A 23,380-nucleotide genomic window follows, 5' to 3' on the forward strand; every position below is an offset into this window, starting at 1 on the left:
ATAGATGAACACTTCGTTTATATTTTTAAGAGGAAAGATACAGTTCTTATGATGTTCAAACATACCAAGAGTAAGATTCCCATTTTTCCTTCTAGTGACATTATTTTCCTCTAGGAAAAATAGAGAAGAGTTCATTAGAAAAGATTCAATGATATAGGTCATGGAGAACTCTCTTTATTCGAGAACTATGTGATTATTGCAAGAAGATAGAGAGAATCTCAGCATAATTAATCATTGCGCCCGTAGCGAAGTCTCGATTTGATCCTATTAAGAATGTGGTTGTGCCAGTTAATGATATGGATGTTCAATTGCTATTAGAAAAGGGGTAAGATCTTGCATTCAACAATCTATTACCAATTATTTTATCTGTTCTAAGCTCTCTACTCAATATCGGGCATTCACTACAAACATAGACTGGGTTGAGATTTCTAGAGTCATGCAAAGTGCCCTACAAGATCCTAACTGGAAAGCAACTGTTCTACAAGGTAGAAAAGCACTAAAAGGAAATTGTATGTCGGAAACTATTGACCTTTCCCTAAGGAAAGAATATTTTTAGGGGAAAATTGATGTTTACAGTAAAATATAAGTCGAGTAGGCCAATGAAGAGGTACACAGTTAGATTGGTTGCACAGGGAGTTTACTCACACTCTTGGCTTAGATTATGATAAGACGTTTAATCCAGTTGCTAAGTTAAACTCCAAAGAATTATACTATCTCTTGCGTGAATCTCAACTAGAAACTACAGCAAATGAATACGAAAATGCTTTTCAGAACCGGAAGTTGGATAAAGAGATTTACATGAGAATTTTACCATGTTTCAAAAGCAATGCGAAAGAAAGCAAGGTCTGTAAATTAAGAAACTACCTTCATGACTTGAAACAATCTCCAAAAACCTGGTTTAAGAGGCTATCATCAGAGACAAGATAATCATATTTTATTTACTGCGAATATAAAAAGAACAATTCTGACTGTCTATATCGACGCCATCATAATAATTAATGATAGCGATCATAGGCTAGAAACCTCAAGAAGCATCTAAGAACAAAGATTGGATCATAAGATTGGGTAGTCTTAGGTACTTCCCAGGCATGGAATTGCGAAAAGCAAACAAAGTATCTTTGTTTCTCAAAAGAAGTATACACTTGATTTCCTAAAAGAAATTAGAAAGTTCAGATGTAAACCAACCAGAATCCCATTCGAGTTAAACTGGAAAAAAAAAGAAATTGATAAAGATAATCCAGTGGACAAAGGTAGCTGTCAAAGGTTGGTTGAAAAACTCATTATCTCTTACTAGATCAGATATTGTTTTCGATAGAGTGTTGTCCGTCAGTCATGCACTCTCCCACACAATGGGATCTAGATGCAATGAATCACATCCTCAAGTACCTAAAAGAATCCCTGGATAAAGGATGTATATTTTGCAAATGAGGATAGGAGAATTAAAGTGCTGATTGGCTAGGTGCAAGCAACCGGTTACTATACAAAAGTATGGGGTAACCCAAAATGGAAGAGTAAGAAAAACAACTTGTTGAGGTAGCCTGAAGCAGTGTCGAAGCAGAACTTAGAGCTCTTGCTCAAGGAGTTTCTGAGGTAGTTTGATGAACAGATTAATAAACTTAAAAGTTCCTTGGTCTAGTCCTATGAAGCTCTACGGTAATAGTAAATTGGCTATTAATATTGCTCATAATTCAGTTCATCATGATAAAAAAAAACATGTTTAGCTGATCGTCACTTCATCAAAGAGAAGATTGAATAAGCCTTGATCATTTATCTATCCTATGTGCCACTAAAGCTCCAGGAAGCAAACCTTTCGACTAAAGCTATGCCTAAACCATGAGATCTTGACAAGCAAGATGGGAGTGATTGATGTTTATTCACCAACATGGTAGAAGTGTCAAAAAATCAAATGTGATCCCGAATTCCATACGATCACTGTACTTGCATATATTCTGTTTTATTTTGTATGATCTAGATTATCTTTTTTCCTTCTATATATTATGTTACTAGCTAGGGCATCTTCTGTTTTACAAGTATATATATGTCTATATCACTTTGTTACAAATGAAGTTCGAGTGAGAATTTTTCATTCCTCAAATTCTTTCTTATTTCAAGATTAACTCTTATCTCTATTAAAACAGCCAGTGTCCAACGAATATCATAAAGAACCAAACAGTATAAATTTCTATTAGAACTTTTTAAAAATGAAAGATGGCATATTCATTGACAAGTTAGTTCAAACTGTATTTACTTACCAATGTATTGTGACCATGATGTTCATTGGCCGTAGACATGCAAACCACCAAAATTACAGATTCAAGCGACTTTTTTGGCTATTGAAATCTCAACTATTTTATGTCATGGCACACAAGGTATCTTCCCAGTTAGTATCATGTCCTCTTTTTTCTATATCCTTCGGGATAATTACAGTTCGTATTCATATACTTAGCCACTAATTCATTTTTGTTCATTTCATGTGTCACCTATTTTAGTACCTAATCTTAACATTATTTGACAATTTTCATCTTGAAGTTAGCTTGGGCATCAAATTTGACAGTAAGTGGTCACAGAAAAGGCACCTCACACCTGATCACTTGGGAGGGAAGGTAACTGTTTGTTCCAGTCAGAGTTGAGCTCTAATGGCATATGCATCAATTTTCCATCAGTTCTACAAATTTGTTCAACAGCCTCAAAGAGAGAAAGTAGCCTCGGAACAGACAGACAATAAAAGACTAATTGCTTAATTAATTCACCTGAAATTGCAAGAAAAAGGTTCAGTGCTTTTCCCAATAATACGGAAAGTTTTCACGGGAAACTCAAAGACACATTTACAATGTGATTATTCCATTTGACTATCACTTGAATTGTTCTAGAATTTTATAGATGCATTTGACAAGCTTGTACTCATTTTCTAGAAGAATTTTAACCTTTAGCCATCTGTCAGACCCCTGGCTACTTTCCCACAGTTCGTCTCTAATTTTGTTGAACAAATATGGGCCAAAATTATGGAAAGGGTGGGAAATTGGTATATATGGCAACGTAGGTCAATTCTTGTAGGAATGAGCAACTGTCTTCCCACTCAAAAATGCTCACATGCCTTTCCCATGACCGCTTACCGTCATTTAATGCCCGAACTAACAACAAGACGCAAATTGTGAAATAACGTTAAAATCAGGGACTAAAATCGTGAGTAAAGCATTTTAGGGACCCAAAGCGAATTAGTGGTGGGTATAGGGACGAATACTGTAGTTATCCCATATCCTTCTTCTCAGTTTTAGCCATGGGCGAATGAGTTCCATATGTTACTCATAATCTTTTCATCTCGGCTATCTCAACTGCTTGCAAACATAACAATTTTCAGATTTTTTTTTTACATGTAGCAAGATGCCAATGAGCTTATCACAGAACTGATAGCTCCACCGGTCTTAGAAGATTTTGATATTAGATAGCAGGAGAGCCAGGCTGAAATCAAAGTATACCATTCTCTCATCCAAGTCATGACGAATATTGCTAAATATTTCAGAGGTGAGCTGACACAAAGCATGCTCTAACTAATATTTCAATCTAAATTTCTAAACCAAAGTTCTACTTTGAGATCTTTTTACATGTTCAGAGTAAAGAATTATATATCTAGAGAACTTATCTGATGTCTAACCATGAACCATATATTGACCTCAACTTCATAGAAGAGTTTGTAGAGAAAACATAAGTCATGGTCTGTCATTCACAATATATTTTCATGCATGGTTTTGCACAACGCAAGTGTTTCTATATGTAAGTTTGCTTTTAGGTGTAATTTGATTAATGGAAGCACCTTTCAACCATTGGCACTTAACATAGCACATAATAGGTTATTCGCAAAAACCCAAACCAAATACTTACCTCATTCTTATAATACATCAATGGCCAACTTTTCATCATGTCCCATGTTCCTTTAAAGAACGAGAACTAGAATTATAGTTGAATACACAAAACAATGAATAAATTGAAACACAACTCTTTGGATGAGTCATTCCTCATCAAGAATTGTGACCTAAATTCACTTCTTCAAATGTGAATTTTTCTAACATATCATTGCAATTTCATGTCCCTTCAACCAAATAAGATAATCTAAATATATCAAAGTTCAAAACCTGTGAGGAGGTGTCAACTCCAAAAAACAAAGACTCATATTCATCCAACCTATTATCATTATCCCACTTCACAAGTAATTTTAGTATTTTATAAGCAGACAAATAAAAAGTCATCCATGCCTAGACTATTAACAAGGCGATTCAGTTCTATCCTTCCTGACATTCATTTTAAACCAAATAAGACGATCAATGCAAATCAACCAGAATAAGCATGATGAAAGCTTGCTAACCTTACTTCATAGAAATGTGAACACCATGAGTATCTTCTAGTACCAAACTGACATAACTTTTTACTAGAACCATCGTGCTAAAGTGGTAACTGGGTCATTTAGTTAGCTGCATAAAGGAAACAAGTATAAATTAATGCAAACTAATTCAGAAAAAGAAACCAAAAAACTTGAACTGGCACGGATTATACCAGAAAATGTACTTGTGCATCAAAAAAACATTTATACCCTTGAAATCCTGTCACTATCAAATAGGTACTCTCCTAGAAGAGCAATACCAAGCAAATTTGTTTCATATTATAAATGTTTGAATAATAATATCTTCTTAATCCCATAATAATAAAAAGTTGAATTGAAGTAGCTCTAAGTACACCAATCATGTATGTTTGTCTTGGCACTTTTTTTTTTTTTTTTTTTCAGTTTCTGCTCAAAAAGAGGTAAATTTGCATTTTATCCATACAAATGCAGAACACAAATATAAGCATGAAATTCAGGTAAGCAGCCTAGTCTAGAATATGAATTAAAACCCATCTAGGCTCGAATCTTTTTTACCTATATCTTGTCTACTTGCAGGATCGAAACATCAACGAGGCCACTATACATATCAGTAAACACCTCAAGACGATCTTGGAGTACAAGACCACATCATATATTTTGCTCATATACATTGAGCATGAAATGTTTATAGCATGAACATTCTACATCACTCAAAACTTTTGACTAAAGCTGTCGTAATCTGAGCCTCTCTCCTTTGGTGATTTTCATTGCCACCAAGAGAAAGTTATTCCACATTTAAGAAGCTGAGACCTTCTTCCCATCCTCGATAAAGAAAATTGCACTCTCTGGGACATCTGGCCATGTGTCCGTGATGAACTCCACTATGTCATAGGCAATGTCTCTTTGGACATCAAATTGCTCCTTCTCGGTGGGTCCCTTAACAACAGAAGCTCCAGTAGCAAACTTTTTAGCAAGCTTCTTTGTTGCATCATTTAGTTTAATCCCGAAAAGGTCTAGTCCTTTCACAGTGGTTATACATTTCCGCTTGTTACGAGTGACCTTTTCGATGATAACTTGCTGCTTCTCCTTTTTCTTAATCTTGCCACCTGGGAGACGTTTGACTTCTCCCTTGGGCTGAAATTGATCAGATACCTTATCAGCATCCCCCCAACAGCCTCTTTGAGAAGATCCGGATAAAGATGGGGAGCGTTCTGGATGAACCAGGGTTTGCATTTCTCGAAATCGGGACCGAATTCGCAGTAGAGAACTTGCACGGGTTGGGGTTTCTCCGCCATTACAGATGAAGTCGCACACAGTGGGTGCTTGTGAGCTGTGTAACGAAGTTTTCCAGGGCCCTGACGACGGCGTTTCGGTGGGTGTGGAATAAAGGGTATGTATGTATTGGCATTTGGCACTTGGCAGTACAAAAGCAGACAAGTTTCTAATTCTACTTAAAGCTTAATCACTTATTGCAATCAGGTAATGCTATCGTGCGCGGTGGGCACAACCTCCGCTAGCAGCCACCGGCCACCGCTTCTGACCTGTCGGCTCATTACTATATTAATATATTTATTTATTTTTATTGCGTCAAATAAATCGACGACCTCAAAAATAAATTAATTATTATAATACAAAAAAGAACTCCGCAAATATTTGTTTACATTTTTCTCCTCAGAAATAAAACAAAACCCCTCAGACAAATCCCTATTCGTTGTACATTTCACTCCATTTCAAGAACGAGCAACAGATTTCACCCTAAATTGGCTGGATTCTGGAATCCAGACTGTTCGATCGATTCATTGCTTGTTAATTGGTTGATTTGGTGAGTTACTTGATCGATTATTGGGATCGATCGGGCGATTACCGAGTTTTGATCGATTGACAAGTGAGAAAAGGGGAATTCGGGAGAATGGAGCAGAGCAGGAGGGCGGTGGAGTCCTATTGGAGGTCGAAGATGGTAGAGGGTGCGACGTCGGATGAAGATAAGGTTACTCCGGTGTACAAGTTGGAAGAAATTTGCGATTTGCTGAGGTCGTCGCACTCCTCGATTGTTAAGGAAGTATCTGAATTTATCCTCAAGCGCCTCGACCACAAATCGCCTATTGTTAAGCAAAAGGTCATTTATTTCATCCCTCTCTCTCTTGTCCCGGTTGTTTTGATTGTTTTGGTGTGGATTGTCCATATGGTGGTAAATCAAGAAGATTTTCTCGTGATATTTGGTTGACAATGTAGTTTAGTTTATCCCCCCGTTGTCTGCTTGAGATTCTTTTTTTTTGGTTGCATGGTAGTTCTCCGGATGTAGACTGCACTGTACTCACGGATTCTTTATCTGTAAATAGTAACTTCTAAAGAATAAGAAATGTCATGTTTCTTGAACAACTCTATGTGATTACTTAGATCAGTAAATTGACTTTGATCTTATGGGTTAAAGCTGATTCCTAGAATCTAAAGAAAGAATCTAGCTGACTGTGGAGTATTGGCATTTTAGAAAGAATTTGATATTTTGTGACTCAGAGAAAAATAGTTACTTCTGCTAAATTGTATCAAATAAAATGTAAAAATTATCTTGAAAATGGAACAGCGAACATCAAACTCTTTGTCCGAGTCCAAGATGCAAGCTGCTTTATGTGGAAATGAACAAAAATTTCATTTCATCTGTTTGACTTTTGGTTGCTTCAAACTTGGGTTTCTTGACTTGATATACTGTATATTCCAACATACATGAAGCTCTTGATAATGTGTTTGGTAAGCATATTGCCCGTAGAATACTAAAGTGGTGAGTTTGAGCCAAATTGATGAAATAATGTTTTGGTTTCAGACAAATTGATGTAAATTGTAGGATAGAACAACTCAACTGAACTTAATTCATATGTTATTTGACTTAATGTCGGAGTCTATAAGAACTTCAGAAAGCAACTTTCTTGGGTATGTGTACTGTGTAGCATTTTTTTTGGCCCATCGCTTCTTGGTACATTGTTATGAAGAACTGAGGATTAATTAGGCCAATGTGCCAAGCCCAGTATTTTCCATTGCATTTAGTTGTGCAAACTTCCTTCTGGATCTAAGTTTGTTAAACCAGACAGCTGTTGGCTCTCCATCAAGCCACTAAGCTTTGCATGCTGATCCCTGTTATTAAAATGGGTTATATATTTATCTATATGTTGTTTTCTTCAACTGGAAAACCTCTGGTACTTTGAAACTTTAATATGTATAGCTGCAACATTATCTTGTGTTTTTAATTCATGTTGTTTTGTCAGGCATTGAGAGTCATCAAATATGCAGTAGGAAAGTCAGGTGCAGAGTTCAGAAGGGAGATGCAGAGGAATTCAGTTGCTGTACGTCAATTAATACACTACAAGGGTCAGCCAGATCCTTTGAAGGGTGATGCATTGAACAAGGCTGTGCGAGAAACTGCACAGGAAACGCTATCTGCTTTATTTTCATCAGATGAGAGCAAAGCTGCACCTACTGAAAGTAGCCTTGGCAGCCGTATCCAAGGATTTGGGAATACCAACTATGAAATGCCATCAGAAGATAAAAAGTCCTTCATCAGTGGGGTTGTTGATATTGGAACTGCCACAATCAAACAGGGACTTACCAGTTTGACACAATCCCCGTCCCTGAGGAAAAATAATGACACCGGGAGTTACAAAAGCCCAAATCTTCGGCGGTCATTGACTAGGGAAAGTGATTACTCTGACCGATATGAAGGAATTGGTTCTCATGCTGAAACTCAGAACTCTTCTCGATTCTCGAAAAATGCAGGCTCTGGAAATTGGGGTCAAGATATTAGTGCTTCTGAGGCAGAAACAAGTAGCAGAGACTCTGGTCCAACTTACAGTCAGAAGACTCGTGAGGAGAAATTGTTAGAGACCATTGTAACATCTGGTGGCGTCCGTTTACAGCCTACTCGAGATGCACTTAATGTCTTCATGGCAGAGGCCTCAAAATTAAACGGTTTGTCATTAGGGCATGCCATTGAAACAAAACTGAAATCCCCCATGTGGCAGGTTTGCTCGTTATGTCATTCTTTTGGTTTATATAGCATTATAAGTGTGATGATCTTCGTAAGTGTGGAAATGTTGACTCTAATATTTGCTATTTTTTCTGGTGGAATTTACATATGGATGCTGATGCTATTATGAGCAAAGCTTTTCACTATCTGTAATTTGTTTAGGTTCGCATGAAAGCCATCTGCGTCCTTGAGGCAGTATTGAGGAAGAAAGACGATGAGCAATTTTCTGTTATATCATCATATTTTAGTGACAACAGGGATGTGGTGGTCCAATGCTCTGAATCTCCACAAGCATCTTTGAGGGAGAAAGCGAATAAGGTAAGATTTTAGTTCCTGTCTAGATGCCTTATTATAGATGGGGAAAGAAAGGGGAGGGAGTATGAGGAGAGTTATCAGAGATCATTGTTCTTCTTCTCTGTCGCTTGGATTTCCTTTGAAAGCTGATTCTGGTAGAAACAAAATAAGGTGTGGAACAAAGACCAGAGATCGCATGGAATGGGCCAATTACAAACTTATAAACAAAACTAGAGATGAAAGGAAATAGCAGAAGTTCCTTTCTAAGAGACGATGTGCCAAGAAAAATTCTTGTTTCTTTCAGGGCTTTGAAAAGAGTTAAGATAATATCTGCTTAGGATTGGTGGTTACTCCAACTGTTGGCGGGTTAAATAAAATAGTAGTTGCTCAAAACCATTAAGGACAGTGTGCACCAGGGAAGTGCTGACCATTTCATTAATTGAAACATGCAAGTTCGTAGAGTTGGTCATATTGTGTCCGATAAGAAATACTGTGTGTAACTTTCTTTTGAAAAACTGAATACAATTTATAGCTTGATGCGGTCTTTATTGTTATTGTTCGGTAAGATAAATAATTAACTTATTGTCAGTTTAGGTGTTGAGCCTTCTGGGTGGCGAACAGAGTGGTGGAGGAATAAACCACGTAGAAAAACCAGTGAAAACGCCCCAGCCTTCAATTATGCCAGACTTGATAGACACTGGTGATTCAGATGATCTTCTTGGAGTAGAAGATTCAAAAAAAGCAGAGAGTGAATCAAGAATTACAAATGCTGCAACTTCGACAGCTCCGCTGATTGATGACTTGTTTGGGGACAGTTTTGGTGGTGGTGAGAGCACCAACAGGCAGAATCTTGATGATGACCCTTTTGCGGATGTCTCCTTCCTCACCAGTCAGGATAAAGAACATGCTGTTGATCTCTTTTCTGGTATGGCTGTTGATAAGTCGGTTAGTAGCAAAGCTCATGTGGCGGCTCCCAAAAATGAAACTGAACCATTTGACTTCTTCAACTCGAGTTCTGAGGTCACTCAGGAGCATGGGAATCCCAGAAAAGATGTTAATGACTTGATGAGTAGTTTGTCTATAAATGGAAGCGATCCATTTAATAAGCAAGATGGAAGCACTCTTGAGAAGGGCTCAGAACATGTGGATTCGATATCCAGTGTCAACCCTGATAATAAAATTCCTAATAGTGTCTTGAATGGTGAATTTACTTCTCAAGCTGCTGGGATGAATGCAAATCCCATGTTTCCTTTGGGTGCTATGGGATATAATTTTCCACCTGGCTTGATGTTCAATCCAGGATTTGCCTCTCACCCGTATGGTGCCATGGGGAGTCTCCTTGCTCAGCAGCAGCTCCTTGCTACAATTTCCAACTTTCAGCAACAAGGAAATCTGCAAACAAGTACAAGTTTTAATGCTGCAGGATCTAATGGACTAAATTCTTCACCCTTCCCAGATATTTTTAATCCTGGCATGGCTGCACAGCCTCCCACTTCACTGATGAGTGATTCAAAGAGAGAGGAAACAAAAGCATTTGATTTTATCTCGGTAAGATGTCCTGTTGCCTTCTTTCTATCTATTAATTTGAGGCACATAGTTGGAACATGCTATTCTTTTGAATACTTCGACAACTCCAATTTTACTGGGGCACGTCACTGGTTTAAAATCAGTTGACAAATAACCTTAGCATCATAGTTCTATTTTGGGAGTTACACATTTCAAATATGAAGGGTATGATCAACTAGTGCACTGAGATACCATAAATTATCCCCAATGCTTTTAACCGTTTTCTGGTTGCACTAGTACCATGTTCTAGCCGTTTTATGGTCCGTGGATGATACTTTGAAATTTTTATGTTTGAAGTTTTTATCTTCCTGGGGCATAATACCTAGCTGAGGCATTGCATCTTGGCGATTGCTAGGCAGTTTTCAAATTAAATGATGGAATTTCAGTTTATGGAATCTAAATCAAGATTTAGGAGTGTCGGAACACATTGTTACACTGATTTGCAATTACTAAAGAGTTGATGGTGATGAAAACTTCTTGTTGCTATTGCAGGATCACCTGGCTGCAGCCCGTGACACAAAGCGTGTGATTTGAGTATATAGTTCTTCCTCATTCATCATTTCATCTGAGAATCACTTTTGTGAAGCCTGAATCTTGAATGGAAAAGATAATATTGTTTCTTTCGAAGTAATGCTGTATCTGCGTAAGATAAAGGACAAAGGTTCCTTAGAAACTGTAACTTTTTTAGTAAAAAGCAGGTGAACACACGATTTGAAGAATATAGTAGCTGAAAGTGCATCATGGACGCCGAAGTTCCTTACATGTTACATTCTTGTGATGCTGAGTCCAACGGATAACATTTCGGTTTTTGGTGATATTGTGCAGCTATCATTTGATTTTATTTCTTCCTTTGTACCAAATTTGCTATGTACATCTTCTGCAGAGTCACATTTTGTTTATTGTTTTCTTATAAGCTTATTCCTTCCACTCTGATCCCTTCAGCATGAGTTACTTTTATGCTAAGAATAAGAGCATGATAAGTCAGAATGGTAAACTGCTTTTAGTTGAAAACACCAAATCTTTTATCGAGTATTTGTGAAAGTTTTTATTTTTTAAAATGTAAGTATTAATTAGTAGTTGAAAGAACCAAAAGTGGACACTGTCTGTAAACAAAATTTTAAAATGTTCAGAGTGGCATTGCTGCAACAATACATAGGGTCCAAGTCTCCTCTCGCTGGCATGTTCCCCTTGCTGCTGTAATAAAGCTCAACTTTGATGGGGCAACTTTTGATCAAGGTATGGAGATGGGTGTTGGGGTGGTTGCTGAAATGAGTTGGGGCAGTGTGTAGGTTGGTTATCTAGACGGTTTCATGTGGCAGGGGCTGGTTTGATTGCAGAGGCTTTGGCAGCCAAGGAGGCAGTCCTTTTTGCTCTCAGACGGGGCTGGAGGTTGGTCATCACTGAAGGAGACTGCGGTACTCTGATTCTTCACAAGCTCCAAACTTGCGAACGGGATCTCTCAGCTAAAGGTCCAATCATCAGAGAAGATCTTTTGCATTTTGTCTCTAATTCTCAACCGTGCTTGTTCAGCTTTGTAAAGCGCTCGAACAACTCTTTTGCGCATTTCTTTGCTCATCATGCGTGTGATTCGGCAGAGGGTGAACTAGTTCTGTTGGTCTTGTTGCTGCAGACATTATGTGTTAATGAAATTACTCATTTTCTGTCAAAAAAAAAAAAAAAAAATTGGTGAGAAGCAGAGAAAGGTGAACTGGGTAATGTTTCAGACAGCTTCTTGTTTCTTTTTCCTCCACTCTATTGTTCCGTTGGTCGTTTTCTTGTTGCTCCATTGTATGGATTAAGCCCATTTAATATTTCATGTTTTTTATTGTTAAATAAAAGAATTACATTTAGATTTCTATTCTAAATAATTTTAACTAATTATGTTTTATATCTATATTGGAGCAGACTGCGAAGAAACACAACTAATCTTTGGTGGTGTGTAATATACATAGACTCCTACGGTGGTAAATATTAACAAAAGGGGTAAGATTTGGTGGTAATATGCTTAGACCCTTATAATTTAAAAAAATATATTTATTTGCTTTCATTTAACAAATAAATTTCTCCATTAATCAAAATTCACTAAATTATCAATTAACAAGGCGATTTCTTCTTCCTTTTCATTCGGTCTGCCTATCTGTTGAGTATTCGATATCGAGTGAAGTGTTGTACTCACCTTTTTTTGCCTAAGCAATTGATCTTTTGGGTAAGAAGCCGACCTTCTTGGGTCAAATGTCTTTAAGTAAGAAGTCCGATCATTCTTCGAAGTCGTATAAGAGGAAATTGATTAACTTCCAAAAAAAAATCTGTATTTACCATCGATTGACTTATTGACTTATTGCAGGTCAAATATGACCAAATGATCCTCATACTTCTTCACCATTATAAGAATAGTTTAGTTTGAAAAAAAATATTTGACCTGCAATAAATCATACGTTATTATTCAATTAATTTTCACTAATAAAGAAACTTATTTATTAGATGGAGACAAACCTCAGGGGTTTTAGATGTAATTTCCCAATAACTGGAGCTCTATGTGTAATTACACTTAAGCTCAGGGAAAAGGAGTGTAATTCCCATAGAACCTTTGTGGTATATGAACCATTCACCTTGAGAGTCAAGCCAGCAGCTACTATATTAACCCTCTTAATTTGAAGGTAAGGACTTGGGACATATTGTAAATGATAAGCCTAAATTTTGATACTTCCAGAAAAAGGCAGCAACCTTTTATGGAAAAAGGAGTACAAAATAAAGAAAAACACAAGACACATGAATGAAATATTTTAACAAACAGGAGCAGAATACAGTGACTTCTCTTAGCAGAAGACTAATACGCCATAATAAACCAACTTTTCTCTGGAAAGCCATAACCGTAAAGAAAAATTGCCCATAGGTAGTCAAATTAAAGTAACAATTCCATTTTTGAGTTAAAAGATATGCCGGTAAAAGATATATTACCTTTCCATCCTGGTAAATATATGCAGATGCTTCAATACATGCAACAGCTTGATATCTGAAGAAAAAATCACAGAGATATAACATAAAATATCAACAAGAAAGAGAGAAACGTGGTATAAAGGACCAGCGCGGAGCATTATCTGTTAATCCTATTATATGACAATCTGACAAAATCATAAAAACAGTTATGGAATTGGAGCTCATGAGAAGACTACACATAGATTATGGATAGCGTAAGATACACTACTGCTTTTACAGAATATTTGACATACCCAAGATCAAGCAGGCCTGCTACTGTACTGATGCTGATATCAAAATCCACTTTTGGCTGAATAATAAAGTTTCCTTCTCTAATAGGCTTCACAAGATGCGGTTGTTGATGGAACATTGGAAACAAAGTCATCATAATTTCATTTTGGGACATTACTTTTGTCTCTTTGAACCCAAGAAGTAAGATGTGAAATGACTCCTCCAACCTGTTTCGTGACATGCATAATTACTTTCAAATTGACAAGATTGCTCAAAGAGTAAAAGTGATGAAGTACAATTTCGTTGTCATACTTACAACAGCAATGCATAAGTCTAGAGCTTTTCTGATGTCAGGATGCAAAGCATAAACACCTTCAAAAATTACGTGGCCAAGACAAGCAGGGCCAATTTCTTCAGACCAGTTTGATAAAAATAAAACCAGGTTTAAAACATTGTAACCCTGAAAAGATTTAGCTCATTCAGATCATACATTGACCATATATGATAATGAAATTACGGATGAATAACTGGTTCTTACATCCTTAGATCCTATCTACGAGATGTAATCAGATTTATCCAATGTTGATTTCAAGCAGAGTTGTTTCCAGTGATTTGGAAGGAATTAGATGACATGATGCTGTGAGCTTTAGCATCTAGTTTTTCCTTGGAAGAAATATGTTAGTGACTGAATTCAGAAGTTGCAAAAAAACACTGGATCATATATTTTTCAGTACCAGCCACCAGGAGGATAACTCATTTTAGATTTTTACTTATATATGAGCCAAATGTCTTCAGTCCTAATAAAGCAAAAGAGGGTATTTGATCATAAAATATAACACAACAAAGTAGAAAAACAATTTGATGTCATACCACACCACAATCTTCAGATACTTCAAGCTCTTTGAAACCACTACACGAGCACCATTCTCCAGGTCAAGCACAGGTACCTTCGTTCTTCAGCAATTTTTTATATCATTAATGTTCTGCAATGGCCAGGATGACAATTCAGTTAATAACTGAGGAAAAGGTCCTAGAGGCAAGGAACTAAGGTCTAGTCACTACCAACATGCATCAGAAACATTTCTCCATCTGATGCTTCTATACTTCTCATCTTGAAACAATTTTATAACATCCAGACATAAACTACTGGCGAAGCACTACTGAAAGCTAGTTACACCATATGACACTGAGAATATTCACATTACAAGATCCTCTCTACTACTGCTCCAGACATGAAGAATTGCAATTAAACACTCCTGAGGCTTTTCCAAGAAATACACAACACATACACACATACATACATATATGTACGTTGATATAGAGAAACAGTAAGCAGAGGCAAGGCCCAAGCTGCCATTAAGAACATGTCCACGATTAGGAGTGTACGACAGTTAATCCTAAGGTCCTATCTACTTCGAGCCTATCCACTAGCCAAATAGAAGTTGCTTCAAAGTACATACTCAAAAAAATCAATGTGTTCAATGTAATTATCAAGACACAGCACTTAAGTAAAGACATATATAATGGGTATTTTACATATATATACAGGAGCAAGTATAAGCCAAGTTTCATAATTCATGCATCTATCCTCTCTACCTCATATACAGGCAATTTCTTCAAAACTTTTTGATAATAATATATAAAATAGAAAACATAGGATGGAAAATAAATTAAAATAAAATGCATACTTTTGACAGTAAAGCCAGATCAAGAGAGCAGAAGTCATCATACTTAAAATCCTTCATTTGTTCAGATTTGTAGTAGCTTTCAAGGGAAATGACTTCACAACCAACAATGTTTGCCATCTTATGAGCCAAACTCGTTTTTCCTGACCCACTTGGACCTCCTAAAACAAGATTAGGAGGAGAAATGGTTATTATAAGAAACAAGAGTGTCAAAATAACAAACTGCTGAATCCAGCGATAGGACATATAAACCCCTTCAGATTTAAAAAAAAAAAAGGCGTAGTCTATAAACAATTATTGATCCAGAAGCTCATAGGCTCACTATATGCACGAGCAGTGCGGAGTGTGGAGTGTGGTTACAGCTCATCAAGAGCAAACCATAATGGATATTGCTCCAGAAATAGAGCACCACCATTATACCGACAAGAAACCACAACATCATAAACCATGAAAATAGAAAAGCTTCAGACCAGTTCTTTTGCAATAAATAAATAAAGGCTTCTCCTTTCAGAGCCCTCATTCACACTTCCTCACCTCATAGTCAAAGAAGCCCCTGGCCCCTAAATATTATATTGATTTCATCAATTACTTCTCGTGCATCTATAATATATCACCTCTTAGATAACATTTAGGAAACAATACAATTTCTTATCATCTTCCTTTCAACCACCCTAATTGCCCAGTGCTCAGAAAACCTTCTTTTGGAGTAGAGCATCATTAACTGACTTAAAAAAAACGTCCAGTTATCACGCCTTTTAATTTTCTAGCACGCTTTTAGCAGTTCTCTTTTGCAAAAGTAAATTAGTAAAGAAAGGCTTCTCCTTTCAAAGCCCTCACTCAAACTTCTCCTCACCTCGTAGTCAAAGAAGCCCTCTGGTTTTCAAAATATTATATTGATTTCATCAATTACTTCTCTTGCATCTATAATATATCTACTCTTAGATAACATTTAGGTAACAATACAATTTCTTAAGCATCATATCTGACTTAAAAACACGTCCCCACTCATCACACCTCTTAATTTTCTAGCAAGCTTTTCGCAGTTCCTCTTAAGAAAGCTCAATAACACAACTGAACTCTATGATCCACATTGTTGCCCCCACCCTGGGCCCGGGGGGGGGGGGACCCAACATGATGAACTTCATTATTGAGCAATCATGAGCAAACACGCCAGTAGGATTTTCCTGCAGTATGTGCAAATTTCTGGTTCTGTACTAAACATGAGACTTGGTGCCATGGGATTTGTATGATATGTAATCATTTCCTCTCTGAAAAAAGGATGAGACTGACCCTAGTCCAAGCTAATTTCAATATATAAGGAGAAATATATTGTTAGTAAGAAAACATGCCAAAAAGAGGCCTAGGATATAAAGAATGACAAAATGAGTGAGAATGAAATGATAAGCATTCTGATAAATACAACTAGAAATATAATACACACTTTCTATAGCTTTAGATTATCTCATAATCCTGCGGAACCATAGTCTTAAAATGCCATTTTTCACTAGTTGTTCTTTGTTTTATCAAATTGCAAGTTTGACGTATGCCCTGAATAAACAGTAGAAAACATGGCACCGAATTCCTTGAAGAGTGCCTTTACAGGTGAAGGAAACATCAAAGAACCCCTTTCCAGAAGTCTTAATAATAATGCCTCCATCAATATAAAGAATTCATTTCAGTGCGGTTGAAATACTTTCAACAACAGCTGATGAATAAGACGAGATTCAACCATCAATTAATATCTAAAGAAAAATGATTGAAAGGCCAAAATAGAGGAAACACCGGCTTGGGAGCCATTGAATGGCATTTTTAGTGCAAAGAAAAGTTTATTTGAAAACACTATATTTCTTGCTGGAGAAGATAAAATAAATACGATCACATCATCTACGTAACTCAATCATAAATAAATAACTTTAAACCCTACTTTTCATAATGCTTTGCCAGATTGAGAATATGCTCTAAAATGAAGGATGACATAATGCAATTGCATACAGTTCTGTGTCTAAGAATTTAATTGTTCTCATGGCCATCTAAGTACCCAAAAGCATCACAGGATCTACTATTTCAGAATAACTTCTGAACATCTTACTCACCTGATAGAATAAAAATGTGAAAAGCTAAACTAGAAATATTTAAAGGAACTGTTCATAAACTGCCTAAAAGTTCTGGGTTTCTATTTTCATGCAAAATCCTTTACTTCAATGCAATTTTTTAAAGGTTGGACTACACACTTTTTTCCGACTCAATTCAGTAGCATTTAATTACTGTAGCTATTTGGTGTGCGGGGAAGAGAGTTCCTCTTACCAATTCCAACTATGACCGGAAGTTCCTTATTTTCCAGCAGGCCTTGCAATAGTTATATATAAATTCAAGTTTGTGCTCATTACAGATTTTGGCAGACTATGACTCAAACTACACTAGTACAAGAAGCAAGCAAACAAATCCCATGATTTACAACAAAACTTACTAGTATTGCTTGTACAGTAAGAAGCAGTCCTCTATCTAAGTCGTATGATTCAGGCATTGGAGCAAGCTGCAGTGAGTCCCTGGAAGACGGAGAACCTCTGGTTGTTTTATGAGAATAATCAAGCAATAGGGGATAAACCATATATAGATCCTAAATATTTTATTTCACTTGTACAGACATTTTAAGGCACCCAACTACTACAAAAAGGACATACCAGCAGCAGATACTACAAACTTGTTGAGTTCACACAAGCTTTGATCAAGTTGACTGATGACAGGGATCGAACTCAAGCAGCTTGCTATCTTACATACTTAGAGTATCTTAACTAATTAAATGGATCTTGAGACGGGCTTTCATGAAAAAATGTGATCGAGTTTGGTTTGTCATGCTTAATGAACCACACCTGTAACTCTAGCGTCAATCTTAAACTGAGTTCGAGTAACTCAGATGGTTTTCCAGTGTCTCTCTCCCAACAACCAAAACATGGTTGCAATGTTACACAGTATAGACAAAGTTGGTACCAAACAAATTAAGAACCTAACTAGTTTAAACCAAATTATGAACCAGTCCTTACCATTTAAACCTCAAATTCGACATTCAATTCCTAAAATTAGTGACACACAAGTTACCTTTTTTTCCTGACATGACGCACAAAACAGAAGAAACCTAAAAAGAAAGCAAGGATAGGAGATATATGCATGCAGGTAGGTATAAGTTCAAACCTTGTCTCTCAAGGATCATCTCGAGATATGATTTTGTGATCCACTGTCCAGTGATGCCCAGCCTTGATGATTCCATACCAACTATCTACAGAAGAGATTGACTGCATCAAACATAGTCCAACTCCACAGTTGTCCCGGTTATTAAGGGACTCACCAGCAATTCCAACTTCTGCTATTTAATATGCCCTTGTGAAACCGAAAAGGCATAACCAAAGTGTATATTGTGTTGATCAACTAAAGTATAGCGAAGCACATGGACGCAAGATCTAATAAACCAATGAGCTCTACGGACCACAAATTTGAGTGTCAAGGAATGAACTATAAAAGTTACATAGAGCCATGAGGAACCACAATCAGCGGATAGGCAGTAACAGCCAATACAGGCCCGTCTAATGAAGTAATACATAAAGACATAAAGAAAAATTGTGATCCCATGTGATTTGTAACTTTTAGAGGAAGGATAATAGTAAACAAATTATTTGAGCAAAAATGTAATGTACAAAAATAGTAGGCAAAAGAAAGACATCTTCCCTATCTTCCTTTACTGGGTGCTATATTGTCGCCGATGAGAATAGGATGAAGTGCATGATTTAATTGAATTTACTGGGAAGGCCTTAAGGCAGTCGTTGACTTGCAACAAGCATCTATCTCCATATGTTGGAAAATTCTACCCAATAGCTATCTCATTGATAGCTCATATTAATCATTCTTGAGAAAGCAATAGCAAGAGCAACAATATAAGATAGAAATAGAGAAGCATCAGAAAATCTAAATACAACCATTTTTCAAGAACTTTGCATATCAGCGCATACTAACACCAAAATTCCCAAAACAGTGAAGAGAAACACTGATAGATAAAGAAAAAATTCCAAAGATTTTCCTGTTTGGCTGTATAAATTCAGGAATATTATAATTCTTAAAGAAGGAGAAAAGGCCATACTTTTCTATTTGTGCCCCTGAGCACCATGCAGGTCTCTCCAAGGGTATCAATTGTTTCCAAGGCCACTGAGAGATTGCCATCAATAAACCGAGGTTGACGCCCTTTTATAACTGACTACCACTGTATATCCCAAGGCCAGTAAACCACCCAAAGTCATCCGGCCTACCTGAGATATCATCATGCAAGGTATAAGTAATGGAGATATTTCAAAAATCACCGAGAGCTCTTTAAAAATTGAATATGGGGAAAGAAGTATTAAGCATATTTCCGTTTGTTTATTTATTCTTAAAATACAACTAAGACTGACAAACAACAAGGAAAAAAAAAGAAAAGAATAAAGAATAAAGCACATTAAGCACTTTGTATTGACAAATATTATTACTCCTCAATCCTGCAACCAAACTCAGTGCATTCAGGCCTCTGGCTACAGAACTTCCCAGTTATTTTTGATAGTTTAGGCTGATAAAATTATTCTCAATTAAAGCCTATTTTACTTGACTGGGAAAGTTAAAAAAAATTAACCATGCTATGAGGAAATTCTGGGAGTCAGTACAGTCAAATTCATTAACTACAGTTACTTTATGGAGATTGCCTAGTAAAACCAACCCCTCAACAAATTAGGAAGAATCACCCTCCCACAAGCTGCACTGGCTAGTAAAACCAACCCCTCAACAAATTCTGGGAGTCAGTGCAGTCAAATTCATTAACTACAGTTACTTTATTATCATGGAGATTGCCTAGTAAAACCAACCCCTCAACAAATTAGGAAGAATCACCCTCCCACAAGCTGCACTGGCTGGGTTCTTTTCTTACAATTAAAATACTTCGATATTACAAATGCAGTTCCTTAGGAATAGATAGATGGAACTTTTTAACTTCTATTTTCCGAATTTTTCTCCACTATATGGATAGTGCAGAAAGAGAGAGAATATCTGTCTGTATGCTTTAGAGTATTTTCTGAGGAAAACTACAGGAAAAGAAAAATAGTAAAAAGTACAAAAAGAAGAGTATCAACATGTAGCAAGGAAGTGCATCATCCATTGTTCCACAAAGTGGTACATTTCATCCCAGATGCATGGATTGCAAGCGCAATGTACAGTTAGTTACAAGGATTGGGATTTCTTCCAACTACAATTACCAAAATGCTTTGTTCAATCTTATTCCCTGATCTCTCTCCCACACGCCAACAAACAAAATATACTTTTTAGACATTCAAAAGTTCTTTGATAAACAGTAACATGATTGGTGCTGAACTTAATCATGTTTTTTGTCAAAAATCCTGACGCTTTCTGAGAATATGAAGGAACATAATCACAAGTGGAACTGTTTTACCTCAAATTCAGCTCTTGGCCGGATGATATAATTTTTATCAACAATCCTCTGATCACCCAAGGAGAGATAGTATTGATACCAGATTGGCGCACCTTGATCCAATCGTTTATTTGAGCTTCTTCACTTGCAGAAGGCGGTCTACATCTCAATAAAACTTGAAGCAAAAATCCACAAGCTCAGATTCTACTAACATAAAGAAAGTGACAAATGAAATGGCAATTGACCATCTTCATGGACAATAAAGGTGGTAAACTTCCATGGATTGGAAACTTACTTGTCAACCTGTGTTTCCTTTCCACGAAAAGTGTAGGCAGCAAGCCCACTTTGAGACTGCAACTGACAACGAATCCCAAATTAAGAAGGTTTTGGAAGATGAATAAACAAGTAATAAATTTACTGAGATATATGTTTCGAAACCTAAACTTAAAGATTTTACATAAAAGAATACTTTTTCTCCACAAATGCGAAAATTGTGTACAAAATTCTCAGTGTTTGCAAGAACCCATCCTATGAGCAGCAAATCCTGACATACCTCACTTTTGCATTTGAGCTTGTAAATTGGCTCTCGAAATGATGAAACAAAGCTGTTGTTAATTCTGATCTACATAGAAATGAAGCTAATCAAGAATAAGAAGAATAGTAACCATACAAACTTAGAATACCAGGATAACTTAATGCTAACCTGAGCATGGTGAAGATCAGGTTCGATATGTTTTATGAAAAGTGGGAAAATGCTGTCTATCAGGTAGTCCAATGAACATGAGTCTCCAATATCCTATTGCACTTTGGAAAGTAAACTAAAATGAACACCACCAACCTGATTTCGCCATAGATATGGAAATTTAATCAAACCCATAGAAGCACTTGTTTTACTGGAACTCAAATAATATAGCAGAAGAATAGTGATAACTGGTGATTAATATATACAGAAAAATTGATAGAAGATCTATAAGAGTTACCACAGCAACTCGTACGTCTAACAAAGAGCGTAGATTGCGTGCAGGGCATAAGTACCATCAACTATAACCTACAGTCAAAACGTGGAGAATCAGAATCAATAGGTTTAGCAAAACAGCAACTACAAGCACACTTACCACCCCAGATGAAATGCTTTTTATAGCATTTGAACCAATACGTCTTCTTCCTTGAAAATCAAACAAAGAAAATGCACATGAAAAAGATAAAAGCATACCACGAGATTCTGCACAAGAAGATCGAAATCTATTGAATCCAAATCATGTCCATCATCAACTCCAGTACAATAGTTCTCCATTGAGATAACGGTGCAACCAATTACAGAGGCTACCTTTTCTGCTAAGCTTCAAGAACCATAATACACATTTTGAGTATAAGACAATCCACAAAGTAGATAATCCTCAAGTTTCTAGGAAAACCCATCAAGAATTAATATTGAAATTGAAAAAAATTAAAAGTAGGTAACCATGACAAAGACCTCGATTTTCCTGATCCACTTGGACCTCCAATTCCAACAGTGACCACACCATCCATTTAGGTCTTCTTGAATAGATTTCACCAGCAAGTAGTATCCATGATCAAAAGACTGCAAAATCACAAAATTCATCAATCTCAGAGAACTAAAGACTATTGCACATAGTATACCCACTTCAAATATGGAATGCCATCACCCACATCAGAACCCTGGGCTCCTTTCTTCAAACAAAACAAAATAAAAACAATTAAAAAAAACAGAACGAAAAGAAAAGAAAAGAAATAAAGAAAAACCTTTGCGGATTTACATATAATTAGAGTTAAATGCAGATTTACAGATAATCATAACTATAATGAGACCATCGACAACAATGTTTCAGCAATAAAACTCCAACTCTAAATTTCCACAACAACAACTTCATCCATAACGAACCAACACTAACGTAAAGCACATTTAATCACGCATACTCAACTCCCAGAACTACTCCACCGTTCCATAATTAAACTACTACTAAGCATAGAACCCTTTTTCTCAATCAATTCAACGTTTCTGAACAAATAGAAATGACGCCCGCCTTCTTCAAATACTCGCTGCCCCTCAACGGTAACATTTTTCTACTGCAACGGTCACATTTTTGAGAAAATTATTTAAATAATATATAAAAAATGAAAATTATAAAAATAGAGTTCTTTGAAAATTTTTGAAAAAATAGGCAAAGCCGGTATTTTTTTTTTTTGCTGGGCAGTTCTTTGTCCGTTTTTTTTTTTCCTTTTTAATTTTATAAATTTTTAAATAATAAAGTAAGTCTATTATTAATTAATAATAAAATTGATATTTTTTTTAATATTTGTACAAAAAAATTGATCATAGTTATATTGTGTGATTTTACTCAGAGTAATTACACAACTAATTAAAATAATATTGCGTCTTTATTAATGTCGTATAAAAATAATTGATAATAATCATATTTCATTATGTTATTTGAATCACTCTGTGTTTTTCCTTTTACCATCGTAGTTTGCCCTTCCTCTTGCCCTCGGCACGGCCCGTTCCCCTTATATTTTTATATCTACATAAATTATATATAGTTTTAATTATATTATATATAAATCAAATTCATAATTTTAAATTTATACTATTTATTTAAATTAAGTAAGATTTAGATCATTTATCTTTTAGTAATTAATTTGAATAAGATTCAACAATTATAAATAAAAATATAAAATAATTTAAAAATAAAAAATTTAAAAAATACACACAATTGCTTGAGGGCGTCTTTGCTTCCTTTTAAGAAATACAGAAATAAATTATTATTTTTTTTAAATGAGTTATTTAAATAATGTAAGAA

The 23,380-nt window shown here is 36.0% G+C and overlaps 1 protein-coding gene and 2 pseudogenes across 3 annotated transcripts in view; 1 reads left to right on the top strand and 2 right to left on the bottom strand.

The window, feature by feature from the left end:
* LOC105178011 (translation machinery-associated protein 22-like) overlaps positions 1-5,649 on the bottom strand; it is an 8,243-nt pseudogene extending 2,594 nt beyond the window's left edge. The window contains exons 1-3 of the transcript XR_016067233.1: positions 4,910-5,649; positions 4,361-4,466; positions 865-893 (exon numbers count right to left, since the gene is read on the bottom strand). The product of XR_016067233.1 is annotated as a translation machinery-associated protein 22-like (transcript). The remainder of the gene's footprint in view (positions 1-864; positions 894-4,360; positions 4,467-4,909) is intronic.
* LOC105178009 (protein MODIFIED TRANSPORT TO THE VACUOLE 1) lies at positions 5,606-11,156 on the top strand. The gene is made up of 6 exons (XM_011101336.3): positions 5,606-5,744; positions 5,834-6,470; positions 7,612-8,364; positions 8,532-8,687; positions 9,258-10,211; positions 10,722-11,156. Exons 2-6 carry the CDS (start codon positions 6,264-6,266, stop codon positions 10,761-10,763), a joined length of 2,112 nt encoding a protein of 703 aa, XP_011099638.1. The 5' UTR covers positions 5,606-5,744; positions 5,834-6,263; the 3' UTR covers positions 10,764-11,156.
* A 150-nt stretch (positions 11,157-11,306) lies between these two features.
* Positions 11,307-23,338, bottom strand: LOC105178008 (uncharacterized; annotated as a pseudogene). Its single transcript, XR_016067232.1, has 15 exons — positions 22,036-23,338; positions 21,775-21,901; positions 21,542-21,609; positions 21,265-21,399; positions 21,115-21,183; positions 20,857-20,912; positions 20,583-20,736; positions 19,251-19,416; positions 18,311-18,395; positions 15,125-15,282; positions 14,307-14,419; positions 13,753-13,896; positions 13,460-13,663; positions 12,406-13,242; positions 11,307-11,889 (listed from the first exon to the last, which is right to left on the bottom strand). The product of XR_016067232.1 is annotated as an uncharacterized LOC105178008 (transcript).
* Between the last annotated feature and the right edge of the window lie 42 nt (positions 23,339-23,380).

This window comes from Sesamum indicum, linkage group LG9 (genome assembly GCF_026168435.1).
Source record: "Sesamum indicum cultivar Baizhima isolate 11 linkage group LG9, ASM2616843v1, whole genome shotgun sequence".
Taxonomy (NCBI): domain Eukaryota; kingdom Viridiplantae; phylum Streptophyta; class Magnoliopsida; order Lamiales; family Pedaliaceae; genus Sesamum; species Sesamum indicum.